The sequence below is a fragment of the Nicotiana tabacum genome, chromosome 17, assembly GCF_000715075.1.
Source record: "Nicotiana tabacum cultivar K326 chromosome 17, ASM71507v2, whole genome shotgun sequence".
Classification (NCBI taxonomy): Eukaryota; Viridiplantae; Streptophyta; class Magnoliopsida; order Solanales; family Solanaceae; genus Nicotiana; species Nicotiana tabacum.
In genome coordinates, this window is record NC_134096.1 from 98,227,926 (window position 1) to 98,243,049 (window position 15,124).

The 15,124-nt window shown below is 36.3% G+C and overlaps 2 protein-coding genes across 2 annotated transcripts; both read right to left on the reverse strand.

Annotated features, from left to right (window-relative positions):
- Positions 1 to 1,125: 1,125 nt before the first annotated feature.
- LOC107777393 (membrane-anchored ubiquitin-fold protein 2) lies at positions 1,126 to 4,020 on the reverse strand. Its single transcript, XM_016597402.2, has 5 exons — positions 3,639 to 4,020; positions 2,940 to 3,234; positions 1,871 to 2,035; positions 1,575 to 1,665; positions 1,126 to 1,489 (listed from the first exon to the last, which is right to left on the reverse strand). The coding sequence occupies exons 2-4, from the start codon at positions 3,070 to 3,072 to the stop codon at positions 1,610 to 1,612; spliced, it is 354 nt and encodes a 117-aa protein (XP_016452888.1). The 5' UTR covers positions 3,073 to 3,234; positions 3,639 to 4,020; the 3' UTR covers positions 1,126 to 1,489; positions 1,575 to 1,609.
- Positions 4,021 to 4,879: 859 nt separating this feature from the next.
- On the reverse strand, positions 4,880 to 10,822 carry LOC107777394 (putative galacturonosyltransferase 14). Its single transcript, XM_016597403.2, has 6 exons — positions 9,831 to 10,822; positions 8,766 to 8,821; positions 8,483 to 8,638; positions 7,665 to 8,255; positions 6,286 to 6,588; positions 4,880 to 5,837 (listed from the first exon to the last, which is right to left on the reverse strand). Exons 1-6 carry the CDS (start codon positions 10,057 to 10,059, stop codon positions 5,556 to 5,558), a joined length of 1,617 nt encoding a protein of 538 aa, XP_016452889.1. The 5' UTR covers positions 10,060 to 10,822; the 3' UTR covers positions 4,880 to 5,555.
- Between the last annotated feature and the right edge of the window lie 4,302 nt (positions 10,823 to 15,124).

Here is a 15,124-nt window from a genome sequence, read left to right on the forward strand (position 1 = left end):
ATTATGTCTCTTTCTATTTATAGGAAACATATTCCTAAAAACCCTAATAGTACAGGTATAGAAAATATCCACTTGAATATTCTCTTTTGTGTCCTATCCTAAAACTAGTCTTTATAACTCTGTCTAAGATGCTCGACCTCGACCTTGCTCTACGACGACTTCTCGACCTTGATCTTCGCTGACTCTTCGACCACACCCTTCATCGCTTCAAGAACCACTTCGACCTTGGGCGGATCTTTGTTGAAGTTGTACTGATGACACGTGGCAGTCTGTGAGTGCCTCCTTAATGTTAACATGGTTTGATCATATCAGGGATAATTTTTGACTCATACAAGAAAGCAACATATACTTAGGATAGTTCTAGAGATTTATAATAAAACTTTTTCACATTTTGATTTCATAAAGAAAGAAGTTATCGAATGGATGAGTCGTTTAAACGTTCCTCTAAACAAAAGATTTCCAAGAATAATGGAGTAGCTACTCCAAGAATAATGGAGTAGTTTAATTGCGAATTGAATTATAACTTTTTATAACTACACGCTATTCATTTAGACCTTTCTTACCTGTCCAAAATTGCAATATTCTTGCATGATGATGTACGTATACATAGCAAGAATGTAGTAAGTCTAAAGTTTGGTTCATTTTCTGAACGAAGAGTAGTCAACTCTAGACAACTCTAGACTTCCAAAACACGACCATAACCAGAGACAAATCTAGAGCAAGAGCAGGTTCAACGAATTCACTAACATTGCTTTAAGCTGAGATCCCATATATGAGGCAATCCAGTGCACAAAGATCCCGCTATGTGCGGGGTCTTTGTAAGGGCGAGCCACAAGGGTCTATTGTACGCAGCTTTACCCTGCATTTCTGCAAGAGGCTGTCTCCGCGGCTTAAACCCGTGACCAGAAACAACTTTACCAGTTACGCCAAACTCCCCTTCCATTATATATACGCACATACATATGTCCAAGAATATCCACAATATAGAGATCAGCGACCAGAGAATATGACAAATGACCCACTGGCTGATTGTGGGGGCCAAATTGGGAGCAAAAGAAACAAATGGAAGGTGTCTTTGAAAAAAAAAAACTGCAAAAGTAAGTCGCGTACAGCTGAGAATACAGATGCTGGAGTAGAGAAATCCTTGGATTTCAAATGCAATATATTCCAAATCCTTTTTCGTATCTATATTACATCGACCAAGGTAAGAAGATATTCAAGATTTATGAATTTCACGAACGAGTTAATTTGTATTTTGTACAGACAACCGAGTCCTACAGATATGAAATGGTATACTTGACAGCAACACAAATTTTCAATCAATGCAGAATGGACTTTGCGCCCATCAATCACTTAAAAAAAAACAGCAGCAAATACAAAAGAAAATGAGACCAGACCATACACGATCTTGAGAATGGACGCCCTGCCAGCAACTCATGTTTGTCACTAATCACCAATTTCAGTATCATGAACAACCACCAGTCTTTATCTGAAAGTAGAGGGTCCAAAACGTCGGTTTACAGAATTTGATATCTGTCAATGACAAAAACAAAACATAAAAAACTAGCACCTACCTTGCATAGAGCCATCCCTCTGTTGGAACTGCATATCATAGTATAACACAGAGGCACTTATTCTGCTTCATGTCATCTGATGCTTTTTTCTCTGTTAAACCAATGGTAGAATTCAAACAACAAACGTTAGTTCAGAAACAACGAGACAACAAAAGAGCACATATCCTAGAAAGGAAAATGGCAAAAGACAGGAAAAAACAAAATGAATCAAACATATTATAGGCAATTCAATGTATACTGCTTTCTGTTTCGATTCATGTATATGCCTATTGATATGTTTAGTGAATTTAGCTGACCTTTCTCTTGAGCTGGTGGTTGAACAACCACATGCATGGTTGTAACTCCTCCTGGAATATCACATAATGGGCTCCTGCACTCACCCACTGTTCTGTTATTTTCCAGTATTCTTCCAGCACTGATTAACTTGACATCTTTTACCGTCCGCGGACCATTATCCTTCTCTGTTAAAAAAAAAGTACAATACACGTTTCAGGGAAACATGACTTGAAATTCAAGATTGAAACCAAGAAATCATCCAAGAATAGATGATAATAGCAGATATTCTTTGACAGCAGAGAAAGTGCACAACATTTACGCAGATAATCTTAAAAATATAAAATGCAATTTGAGAAAATTGCTCAATTTTCTAAATTGCTAGATTTCTCTCTTGCCTTTTTTGCATTGCAGCCTAATGCTTCCTCTCTAAAGCTGAGAAACAGGATTTACTCTATACTTGCTCTGTTGAACTGAGCAAAGCATAAAGTTCAGTCAAGGTTTTGACGTACTTAGCAAAGTGCGAATTTAATAGATCATTCTAAACCATATGAATGAACATACTGCCATCGGAACTTGGTGCTTTGAAAATGTTGGTTGTTATTAAATGAAAGAAATGGATACCCAGTAATTGAATAACAGAACCGGCATGCTCAGACAATTTGAACTTGAAAGGCTTGATTAGCCAGAGGTTCATTATGCCAACTTTCTTAACTAATAGTATCTCTTTAGAGAAGCCTAGAACAATCTCAAGAGCAAGTATGCCACTGTTTGATTGAAGCTGCAAATCGCCTCAACTATCTGAATAACAACGTGTCAAAAAAAATTCATTCAGAGTCCTAACAAAATTTCTCCATAGAGGCATAAGTAAAGGAACTATCGACAGAACTGGATATCCAACATAAGTCACAACTACAGATCATAGACTAAAAGAATCTAGGCAATTGACATCAATTAGCTGAAAGCTCCAAAGTAATTTTGGAGTCTTAACAACCACGATTATGGTTCTCAGAGCAATCAAGCATCCAACAGAAATCTTGGGTAATTGAAAAACTCACACACAATTAACAGCTATTGAAAGACTAAACTAACCTTTAGGCCACTGAGCAAGGATGTTCTCCTTTAAAGTCGCAACGCTTGTAGCCACAGAAAAACTCTTCGGACCAATGTCCGTTCCATCAATCAATCTAAACTTGATCTCCAGTTGATCTTGAGCTGCAGACATCCTTGTTCCAAATTACAAAACAAACCCCAATATAAGGAATCTTCCTAAAAGCTGTTCAGCCTTAATTAACACAATTGCAGGAGCTCACAGGACCAAAGAATTTAGTCTTTGGTTCTTGACACTCTATGGATCTCATCAAACTTCCAAATCCCAGCCTTAAATCTTCAGAAAAAACAAATTATATAAATTCATAAGAGACTATCAGATGCCAATATTGACAATATATACATAAAAGCAAGCAAAATCAAATAAATCATAAAACCTTCTTAGATTAGAATATCAAGAAGAAGAAAAAACAGAGTCAAAATAGAATTTAAACAACAATATGCTATACAACCAACAAAAGAAATTCAATAATCAATACTGTGAGGTAAAATTAACCAATTAATCACTAAATTTAGGCACCTCAAAAGTCAAATAAGCATTTAAAACTAGAAAATAGCTACAATATTTACTCAAACTACAGACTGGATTCATCAAGTAATCATCAAAGTTTTAATTCTGCAAAAAAATGATTGGATCTTCAATAGGAAAAAAGAAGAAAATTTATGCATGGTTGTACTTACTGATAGGAAAAACTGATCTGTAAACTGTCCTCTTTTTAACCAACAGATTAATTTCATATGATTTTCCTCTCAAGGCAAGAGAGGAGCTACAAAAACTAGTCTAGGTAAGAAGAAAAAGAAAGGGTAGGTAATACGTGTAATGCATTAAGAATTTAAAATAAGAAAATAAAATAGTATTATTTTTTATTATTAAAGGGAAAAAAAAGAAAGGAAAGTGGTGGGGGGGAAAAGAAGAGGGAGGAGATGAAGAAAAATCGGCAGTTTCGGAGTTTTCAAAGTCTTCTTCTCTCTCTACATCTTCGGTCAATGAAGTTACTCTCTTCTTTGTTCCCTTCACCTTCTCTTCCTCACTCTATGGAATTATCGACATCTTTTCTTCTTCGAACTTTCCCCCTTTTATTTTTCTCTTTATTATTAGTAGTACAATTATTCTCACTTTTTGTTTTTAAAAGGTAAGTTAATATGGCAATTCAAGAGTATGAAAATTGGTTATTTTCTGAAGCCTTTCTTTACATAGGAATCTTTATTGCTTCTTTTTATCCTTTGAGTGCATTTAAAGGGATTCTTATCTAATTTAGTTTATTTAATATTGAAAGTTACACAAAAACAAGGCTGGTACGATGCACCATTAGTGTTAAGTAGCATATTACTTTCCTCGGCAGGATTTATTTATCAATTTCTACTTTGACCACCTAGTGATTCTCACTGTTACTTATCAAACCCATAATAACTACATTAAAACCTTTTTCCCCCAAATTTTGGTTTCACTAATTAATCATATCCGATGATTAGGATAATACCCTTCATTTTCTAATCTTTCCTTTATCACTGTTTACGAGCTAATCCCACCTTAAGAATTCATTATAAAAGAACATCCCCCCCGCCCCCAAGGTGGAATTCTTCCATCCGTGTACAAAACGCGTTGCTTATTGGAGTAGAATTGACAGGTATTACAATTCCTCTCACGAACACAAACATGATCAATAACAGAATATTCAAAGTTATATACAATAATAGAGCAAATAATTATGATACTAGCAGTACAGTAAAAATCAGGCTACACAATATTAGTGCACGGAATTAAAATAGTGATCCTCAATCTGTATGTCGATTATTACCTGCTAGCAATCAACTCCCTTGAGGACATATATGCAAATGAAATGTCTTGAAATATCAAACCCCAAGACATGCCAAGTTGCCAACCCACGTTAACAGAAGCAATAAGGTAAAGAGTAGAAAACTTTTCTTAAAAAGAATCTGCACATATCAATTGTATATCATGATTCATGAATCATACAAAACAAGTACATAAATAATAACCAAGGGAGTTTCCCAACTATATGAACCAAATTTCCATAGCCTACAGTCTAATATGACCAAGATGATTGAATCAAGAAAACGGTAGAAACGTGGAGTAATGACAGCAAAACTAACAAGGGAAAATGAAATTTATAGGTTAAAAGAATCATCTCTATGGCTAAATGGGGGCAATGCGGGAGCCTCTAAACAGGGTCAGCGCCTAGCTTTTCTTCTTCCAATGCACCAACATGCATCACTGATGGCAATAATAAGCATTTTCCTGGACGCCCCGTCATTGCCTCTTAAGCTATAATATAATAAAGGGTAGGCTACACCCCAGATAAGAGGCCAAAAATACTGTCCTTTGTCCAACCAATATTATTAGGCGACCAACTTCTATTTTACAGACTGAAAGAATGAATCTCATGCCCATGCTAGAGATGCAAGTTCTCTTTTGTAGGACTCAAAGCAGCAAATCTGAAAACCTGAATATATCCGGGCAATTAGCCAAGTGTCAGAATCTCCTTGTCATCTGGATTTGAAGTTCCCTAGCACCAAAGAAAGTTTGCAAAGCCTGTGGCTTTTAAAATTCTCCTGTGTTGTCCTTGAAACCATTGACTACTCCAATATGTGGCAATTCCTGATAAAATCGTTGGAGCTGTTAACGAACTTGGTCCAAAAAGGACGGAGATGCTCAAAGCCTATCTCAAGCCAAGGTTTAGCCTGGCCATTGTAATGGATTACGGCAGCCTTCTTCACATTATTGACATTGGTCTTCTTCTGATAGCCCAAGCCAAGCATGTGCCACGAGAGTTCAATTGGGTGAACATGACCCTTGAATGCAATCAAAGCAGGAGGTAGCGTTCCAAGCTTCCACATTGTCAAGTTTGACTTCAGATTCTACAATGATTAAAAGTTTAACAATATCTACTCAGAATCTAGAGATATTTGATGAGATCAAATCTTTAATAATTAGAACAGCAATAGCAAATGAAGACCCTTTGACCTAAAAAATGTAGGACTTCAAATCCTTAATCACTATATTTTTATGTCACAAACCGGAAATAAAAGTAGCAACGTAATTACATAAAACTAAGTAGTAGAAATACTGAAGTTCAAGACAAACTCAGTCCTAGACAAACATGTCAGTAGAAAAGGCTATATGAGCAACAAAGTGGACAACTAAGAGACAGACACAAACAGGATTGACAGAAGAATTACAACACTCTAGCAAGATCAAAAATCTAATCACATCGATGCTGGAACTCAGATGACCGAAGATTCTTTTTTATTTATTTATAACTAAAGATTCTTCTTTTAAATCACAAAGCATAAGAGATCTGCATACCTCTTTAAGCCATGCATGATAAGTATCCGTGATGTTCTTCTTTCTCCATGCACGCAAATCGAAGATATTCATCCCATAAGCCCATGCACAGTCATCCGGGTTCAAATGCTTTGCTATTAGAGGATGAGAAAAATTGAAGTAATTTCTGAATCGCTTAGACATCACCCACTTATCTTCACCTTTACAAGTCTCAACTGCTCCGTTGACCTTACCATGAAGGTCAATGTCCCACAAGGGAGATAAATCTCGCTGAATTACAACATCATCATCTAAGAAAACCACTTTGTCAAGGTTTGGGAAGAGCTGCAAAGTACAACACCAGAGAAATCTCACATTGCTATTTGAAAAGTGAGTGGATATCCACACAAATGCAGGACCGGGGAGCGAATTACATGTAAGATCTAAAGGGGAAAACTACAAACAAAAAAACGCAGTCCAGTGACAAAGCATCCCGCATCCATGCAGGGTCCGGAGAAGAGCCGCACCCCAAGGAGCAGGCAGCCTACCTTGATACAAGCATCAACGGCTAGTTCCATGGCTCGAACCCGTGGCCTATAGGTCCGTTGCTCCAAGTATTGTTGGGAGTAAAGAAAAGGAAACCGAAAAGTATTGCTGCATAAAATTCTTACTGAAAAGAAAGAAGTGCTTGGGGATGCCAAACTCGGAGTATTGGCAAAGACATTTTCAATTTTATCAGAACAAGAAGAAGATAATAACAAAAGCAAAATCTGATTAAAACTGTGCTTCACTCTCCATAATGAGTAATTAGAGAACTATATAAGAATCTGGGGTGCTAAGGTCTCGTCTTGGATGGAAAGATGATATTGGAACTTTGACTGGCCAATGTGGTTCAGGACAGTCACAAAGAAGAGTTGGCTATTCCATTTTATGGGCATGTATGTGTAAAGCAAATGATCTCTGGAGCGGAAAAAAAAATCTTAGGCTTAGCAAAATGAAAAAATACTATCTGCATAAGCATTGGAACAGTCAAACCTATAGGCTCTGCTTATATATATGTCTACACAACATTTTAAGCAAGAAGTCTCGATGTCATATAAAATTGGCTAAACTTTGTGTCAAGAGAAATTTGATCAACTTATTTTAGGTTTAGAACAATAATGCAAAGAACATTCACTAAACCAGGCCTTGTGCATGTTCCTTAAGCTATCCAAAGTTTCTCATTCACATGCTTAAGCCTACTGATTGACTCTATTTATATATTGGAAACTTTTTCTCGCCAGGCATTACTTCAATAGAGTACAAGAATGTCCATGTGCCTGTGAGAGAGGAATGGAAGTAGAAAAGACATTGGAATTGCACCCTCAAAAACATACTTAAGAGAAACAGAAGAAAGTTTACAGGACATGAGAAAGAGGTACCTCTGGCAAATATATGCGAAGATGATTGAGCAAAGATATATACTTTGGACTTCGAGACTGCAATTTGGAGGCAAAAGACCGCGGAGTTGTGTCACTGAGATTGGCACCCGTAACATGATTTCCATGGTAGTATTTCCGAATACCATGATGGCTCTCAACTGCTTCAAGCACTGGAACATTTTCTCTTGTCAACCAGTCAAACTGATGAACACCTTTAACCTCCACAAGAGCAGGAGTGACAGGATTCAAAGCAAACCATGAGTGCATGCCAGCATATGTTTTCTTATCAGTGATAACATGGAAAACAATCTTTTCAGGCTTCAGAGATGACTGCAGAGCAGAATTGACAACAACTGAGGCAGCCAAGATGTTATCAGTGGACACTACAAGGTGATGCAATGAATTGTCAGATAGCAGAGGGAGTAGCTCTGGTGACGGCAACTGTCTGCGTGCATGAGCATTTGAGGAGTACTCATCAGTCAACCGCAGTGAAAGACAGTGAATGCCTTTAGGAATTGCACTTGCAGCAAAGTGTTTATTCATCAGCTCTGCAAATTTTGATTCCTTAATATCCTTTTCAGATTTCTCCATCTGCAAAATAACAAATTCAACACAAAGTTGAGCTGAGAAGGACTATATCTTTCTGCGCCTGTGCACACTAAAAACCAAAGTGGGGGTCAGGAAGTAACTCAACCTAATCCCTGGCCCGAGTGTAGAATGCCCAACAGGAAGGCAAGAGCAAAATAAGGCTACTGGACATGCACACACCAAGTAAATATATCTTGAAAGAAAGCTAGAGAAGAGTTACGTGTACATACCATTCCCTTTAGCATCAAAGCAAATTCTTTTGCGCTGTACTTGTTGTTTTTCATTTCAACAACAAGTTGATTAAATGACTCTGGGAGCTTCAAGCCAGTAGGCACTTCCTCAGAGTTCACTTGATTGAGGATCTTAACAAAATCCTTGACCAGCCTCTGCTTAAAGAGCAACAGAGAAGCAATGACATAGAGTTGGGTTAAGAAACAGAATTCCACGTAAAAACTTAGCAACAGATTGGAATACAACAACAGCAACAAACAATGTAGAATGAAATTTACTCACCCCTGAATCATCAGTTCGTCCAAGAAGCTTTGGTCCTAATCGTCTACCTAAACAATCTGAATACCAAGGAGAAGAAAATGAAATGATATTTTGCAAGAAAAATGGAGGGATAAAAAATATTGGAAGGGAACCCTCATAAGTCATAAGCAACAATATTTGAAGTAAGATTGGGTGACAAAAGGAAACATTAACTAGGAGCATCATAACCAAGACCAACACTACCAAACAGGGTTCTTGGCACACTGGTACTTCAAAAATTCCCCCACCCACAAATCGAAAAAGGTCCCGCCTTCCTTTTTCATCCCACGGAACAAAAAAATAACATTAGAAGGCATCCAATAACAACTAACAGATGTGATCATAACACGTGATCCAACAGGAACTTGTTATTCAGGATAGCTTAATGCTACATGCATAAGAAACAAACGTTAACCAGACTCGAGCATACGCATTGGTTACATACTTAAGATAAATAGTAGTAAGCTACATAAATGAGAAGCACTTACTAATTACCATACGTGCAAATTACTACAAATAACGCTAAGCAATTTCATCCCCCTGCCCCCTCCCCACAAAAACACCATGCACTTACAATTCGGACAGAATCCACACTTTGCTTCCTAATGTGGACAAAAAATGCATAAACGGCTCTTTAATATGAATGGTGGAAAAGTGTAGAGTAAAATTAAAAGAATATGTAAGGATTGCAAAATCATGTATCCCTCTATCCCTTCTTTCCTTTTTGAGGAGTATTTGTCATCAAATTCAAATCCTTGGGCAAGTTAATGAAAGAAAAGTAAGTTCAGCCTTAATTTTCCCCTAATCCCACACAATCTTAAGATAAATACAGCTACAACAGCATTTCTAATTAGAGTGAAAAACAATAATTTCCAACTCAACTCAAACAACACCTATGATACCCAATAATATTCCGCAAAACAAACCACCAACATTGCAACATTAAGCAAAAGAATTAAGTAATTGCATAGAAACACATTAGGATCCGGGAAGTATCTTATAGATTAATAATTAAATGAAAATAAAGGGAGAGAGGAAAAAACGTACCAAAAGAGGAGCACTTGTTGACACCTTCAAGGGTAACAAGAGCAGTGAGAATGAAGACAAAGGGCAACAAGAAATCTAAGATAAGAATGGTATGAAAAAGTGTTCGGTAGGAGAAGTGGCGAGCTGCGACCTTGATCTTCATCAAATCCCCAACATACCCTCCATTTCCACTATTGCTGCTGCTCGATATTGTTATACTTCTCATACTAGGTGAGAAGTGCAGCTGCATCTCTTCCTCCCTCCCTGCTTCTCCACCGTAACTTTCTCTGCACCCCTCACTACCCAATCCCAATTCCAATCCACCACAACTCCACCCCCCCTAGGGCTTGTTGGATTAATATTTTTAATATTATTCTCTTTGGAAATTCTTAAACAATCTAAATAAAAAATTCTTTTTCTCACCATCAGATCCAACAACACAGCAATCAAATGATATCGAAACTGGTCTCTTCCGAGACCAATGCATTTGGATATTATCAAAATTTCAGCTCTGCACCCAAACTCCCACAAAACTACACAAATGTGTGTGTATGAATGTGCGTGCAATGAATCTGGATATGTTAAGGTATGTATCTATTGATTTTTTTGTTGTATGAATCAATTAATCAATCGAATGGAATAAATTTAAAACAAATTTGGGAAATTGTTGTAACGTTGAAAGAGGATTTGGTATTCTCTTCCTGAGATCGGAAGATTGAATGTAGAGAGAGGAAAAAAAGAAAAAGGAAAAGCGTGAGAGAGAAAGAGTACGTGTATTGTGTTGCCTGTGTTCTTCCTTTCTAAAATTGATTATTGTTATTATTATTAATACTAATTCAATTTTTCAGCTGAGAAAATAAAAGAGTGACTCGAATTAGTGAGTTAAAAAAAAAGTGAGAGAATAAAATTGAAATAACGTGTATATTTTGAGTCAAAACCGTGTGGGCTAGAGAGAAAAAATGCTGAGTGAAAATCTAAGATAGAGAATATGCTGAGCTGGAGAGAGAGTGTGTAGCATCAGGTTGCTGATGGTGTGGTTAAATGGAAGCTAAATTATGAGCTTGTCCTAAAATTATGGGATGGAGTATATTATGATCGCTTTAATTTTTTTTATAATATGAAAATTTCATAGATGGAGTTTAATAAATATCCAAATGCAGTTTTTAAAATTTTGTGACAGTAGGTATTACTATAAATATACATTTTAAAAAATTGTTAAATCAGTATAGTCTCTGCTGTTTGCAACAAGCCAACAACTTGGCTACTATAGTCTCTGCGATAATAGTAACACAATTAGTAAGCTTTGCTTCAGATGGGCCTATTAACCTTTTTATTATTTTTTTCATTCTAATTTATTTATTTGATTGAGCACGGAATTTAAGAAAAAATAAAAAAATTTAAAATTTATGATCATTCATTTTGGAACGAGTTATAATAAACTTGAACGGAGTGCGTAGTAGGGTTGCTTACTTGGAGTTGTATTTTAAGATGATTAATAAGAGATGCTCACTTTTTCGCTTTTTTCATGTGGATCTGAATAATACGAGGCACTAAGCTAAGAAAATGATTGGCAAAGCATACTATATTCTACGTACATCGAGTATATGTTAATTATTATTCTTTTTCTTTCTCGAATGCCTATACTCTGTATTTACTTTTCAATTGATGGGGTGCTCATAACTCGATTTGTTCGACCTCTTTGTTTCTGTTAATTTTCTTTTTAAAAAATCTTGCCACGTAAATATAGTTGCAGTCTACTAAAAGTATGGATAAACTTTTCATAAGTAAATGCATGTGTAGCAAAATTTGAGAGAATTGACTATTTAATTTATGATCTATTGAAATATTTTAACGTGAAAAAATCTCTCCACAGTAAAATATTCATGTACTCTTTCAAGCCTAGACCACATTTTAATAATTGTAAAGAATAAATAAAATAACTACGGAGTATATTTTTTTTAATATAGACGGGAACTCAGTATGAAACTTAAACATAGGTTAAGGACGGGAAGAAGAATCAATATTTTTATTCCTTCTCTGTCTTATGTTTCGAATTTAGGAAGGTCTATAATATAGTACTCAAAATTGGAAAAGCTATACGAGGATTAATAAATTTTGGCTTGCAAATACAAAAGAACAATTAGAGTAAAGTATTTAAACAACACTTGCTAAGAGTCAAGTGACCATACATGTCAGAATTAAACATATTAATAAAGAAAAAATAATCCAATATAATAGTCATATTAAATAGAGCATTATGTTTCAAGTAAGGATCATGAATATGTCTAGAATAAATTTTTAAAAAATTATTTATAAGAATAAATATATTTATATGTCATTTGTTTGTTTTATGTTCAATATAAAACTATATCAAACGAAAACTAAGTCGGCCTAATTCAATTTTTCGGCACCCCCAACAAATGACGTAAAAACTAAACGGCGTTTTTCTGTTATTAAATTTATTTATTTATTTGGCGGTAGTAGTCCATTCTGTACTATTCAGTGATGCAACCTTGAACGTAGAAGAAGAATTAGTCGTGTAAGGCACGATGCATTAATAGGACTCTTGCCATTGAATTTTTGTGTCGGCAATCTTTATGTCAATAATGCAGCGCTAAGCGGCATCTTGAGGATCGTTTATCATTTTCTAACTTATGACTAATGTAAAAATATTTTATATAATTATGTCGCTTATAAGATAAAATAAATATTAATAATTGATAATATAATAAAAATAGAATAACTAAACTGTTATAATTGATTAAATTACATTATTGTTTACCCTCAAAATCGGATAACAATTAAATTTGTACATGGTTTTAAGGATACATGATCTAACTTGATATAAAATGATAAATCAGATTAAAATTGAAATAAACAATGGGAAAGTAAATGCAAACCGCACAAGTTGAACAGTCTGAGCCTTAGAAGGTTAGCCGCCCTCGAGCCAAAAGTGTTTTTATCGATATTAGAACAGAATGATCAGATAATAATAAGAACTAAAAATAACAATATATTACTTTGGGATGTATGTTACAATGTGTTCAATGAATTATCACACCACATTTATATAGTAGAGGAGTCCTACTTTAGGTACAATTCTATAGAAGGTAAAAAAATCTCTTAATTTGCTGATTGCCGGTTCCTTATTGATACATCCCGAGATTCCTGCCGCAATATCCGACCGGTCACGGATATTTCAGTCTTTTGTTAGTTATCTCAACAATGTCTCTCCAAGCTCGTTCGAGGCTAAGGTCGACATCGGACTCACCGCTAGTCGAAGGCAGGCGTTCCGACCTCGGGTCCTAGCTCGGTGGGACTCGAGGTCGATCTTCATTCCTTGGTTTCCACTGTGATGACCCGGTAGGTCATCTTATGTTTTAGAACCTAATTCTGCACTATGAAGCCTTAATTACCTTGTTCTAACCTTTCTCGATTTACGTGTACAGTCCGAGTATTTTTTCGGAAAGCTTTTATGTTAAAAACTGAAAAAATATGAAATTTTTGCCTTAAAATCCATTTGAGTTGACTTTGGTCAATATTTTGAGCAAACGGACCCGGATTCATATTTTGACGGTCACGTGGATCCGTATCGTGATTTGGGACTTGGGCGTATGCCCGGAATCGAATTCGTAAGTCCCTAACTCGAGTTATCACACTTTGTTAAAATTTGAAAGTTAAAGGCTTAATGACTTTGAAATGTTTGACCAATGTCTGACATTTTAGATATCGGGTCCATATTTTGGTTTCAGAACTCGGTACAGGTCCAATACTATATTTATGACTTGTCTGTCGAATTTGGTGAGAAACGGAGTTGGTTTGACGTGATTCGGACGTCCGATTGTGAAATTAGAAGTTCATGAGTTTTCTTGAAAATTTCCTTTGATTTGATGCTAAATTCATAGTTCTAGGTGTTATTTTGGAGATTTGATCGCGCGAGCAAGTTCGTATGATATTTTTAGACTTGTGTGCAAGTTTGGTTTGGAGCTCCGAGGGCTTGGGTGAGTTTCGGATAGGCTACGGAGTGATTTGGACTTAGAAAACTCAATTGGTTCTGCAATCTCTGGTAACTGGTGTCTGATCTCACAATTGCGAGATCAGTGTTCGCATTTGCGAACATTCCCCAATCCTGACAGGCTTGCATTTGCAAGCAAATTCTTCGCATTTGCGAAGAGTACCTGACTCAGCATGAGTTTGCATTTGCGATCAAGAGGTCGCAATTGCGGGGAGGCCAGAGTTCGCATTTGCGAAGTGGGGCAGGCTTGGTCGCATTTGCAATCAATTTGATTGCAAATGCAGAAGATCAATGTTCGCATTTGCGAACAAGCCATCGCAAATGCGATGAAAGCAGAGATGGGAGGACTTCGCTTTTGCGAATTGATTCTTCGCATTTGCAGGGTTCGCATTTGTGAACCCCAGGTCGCAAATGCGACATCTGCAATTGATCAAAATGGACTTAGACGGGATTTTGGTTCATTCTCTCAAATTTTCAAAACAAGAAACCCTATAGCCGATTTTTCGAAGAACCTTTCTTCCCCAAATCATTGGTAAGTAATTCTAAACTAGTTTATTTCAATCTTTCACTACATTTCCTAAGATTTTAACTAAAAATCTTGTGTTTTCATGGTGGAAATTGGGGGTTTGGGGTAGAATTAGAGATTTTTGTAAAATGGGGATTTAGACCTCAAATTGAGGTTGGATTCCAAAATAAATTATATAACCGGGCTCGGGGGTAAATGGGTAATCGGATTTTGGTCCGAATTTCGGGTTTGGACCAAGCGGGCCCGGGAGTTCACTTTTGTTGACTTTTTCAATAATGACCTAAATTGAATCCTTTGCAATCGTAGGTAGTTCATAAGGCTTAATTTGAATCGATTGGTTGGTAATTTTATAGATTTTATTGGTTCAAAGACTTGTTTGAAAGGCAAAGTTGTGATTGAGCTTTGAAGTAGACCTTGGGAGGGAGGTAAGTGTCGTGGTTAACCTTGACTTGAGGGATTAGGACTTGTTTGTCTATTTGATACATGTTTAGATATTAGGTACAACGTATATGTGAGGTGACGAGTACTTATGCGTTGTTGTCGGGTTAAAGCATGCGGGTGGGGACTTATTCCTTGTAGTTTATTACTTACTTTGATCTTGTTATCCATGCTTAGACTAGTTACTTACTAAATTAATCATTCTTATCGTGTTTACGGGCCTTTGTGATAATTGAGTATTGATTCCAAAGTTGAGATTGGTATTGTGGAACCATTGTTGAAGTAAGTCTTGTTCTTGTTGATTCTATCTCCCTGCTATTATTATTATGTGGTAAG

Bases quoted from the DNA above. Each gene is read 5' to 3' on its own strand.
- LOC107777393 (XM_016597402.2), bottom strand. From the start codon at position 3,072: ATGTCTGCAGCTCAAGATCAACTGGAGATCAAGTTTAGATTGATTGAT. The intron at 2,036-2,939 runs GTTAGTTTAGTC...TTTTTTTAACAG, and splicing joins CCTTGCTCAGTGGCCTAAAG to AGAAGGATAATGGTCCGCGG. The intron at 1,666-1,870 runs GTCAGCTAAATT...TTGGTTTAACAG, and splicing joins ACCACCAGCTCAAGAGAAAG to AGAAAAAAGCATCAGATGAC.
- LOC107777394 (XM_016597403.2), bottom strand. From the start codon at position 10,059: ATGCAGCTGCACTTCTCACCTAGTATGAGAAGTATAACAATATCGAGC. The intron at 8,639-8,765 runs GTGAGTAAATTT...CTCTTTAAGCAG, and splicing joins GACGAACTGATGATTCAGGG to AGGCTGGTCAAGGATTTTGT. The intron at 8,256-8,482 runs GTATGTACACGT...GTTATTTTGCAG, and splicing joins CTTTGATGCTAAAGGGAATG to ATGGAGAAATCTGAAAAGGA.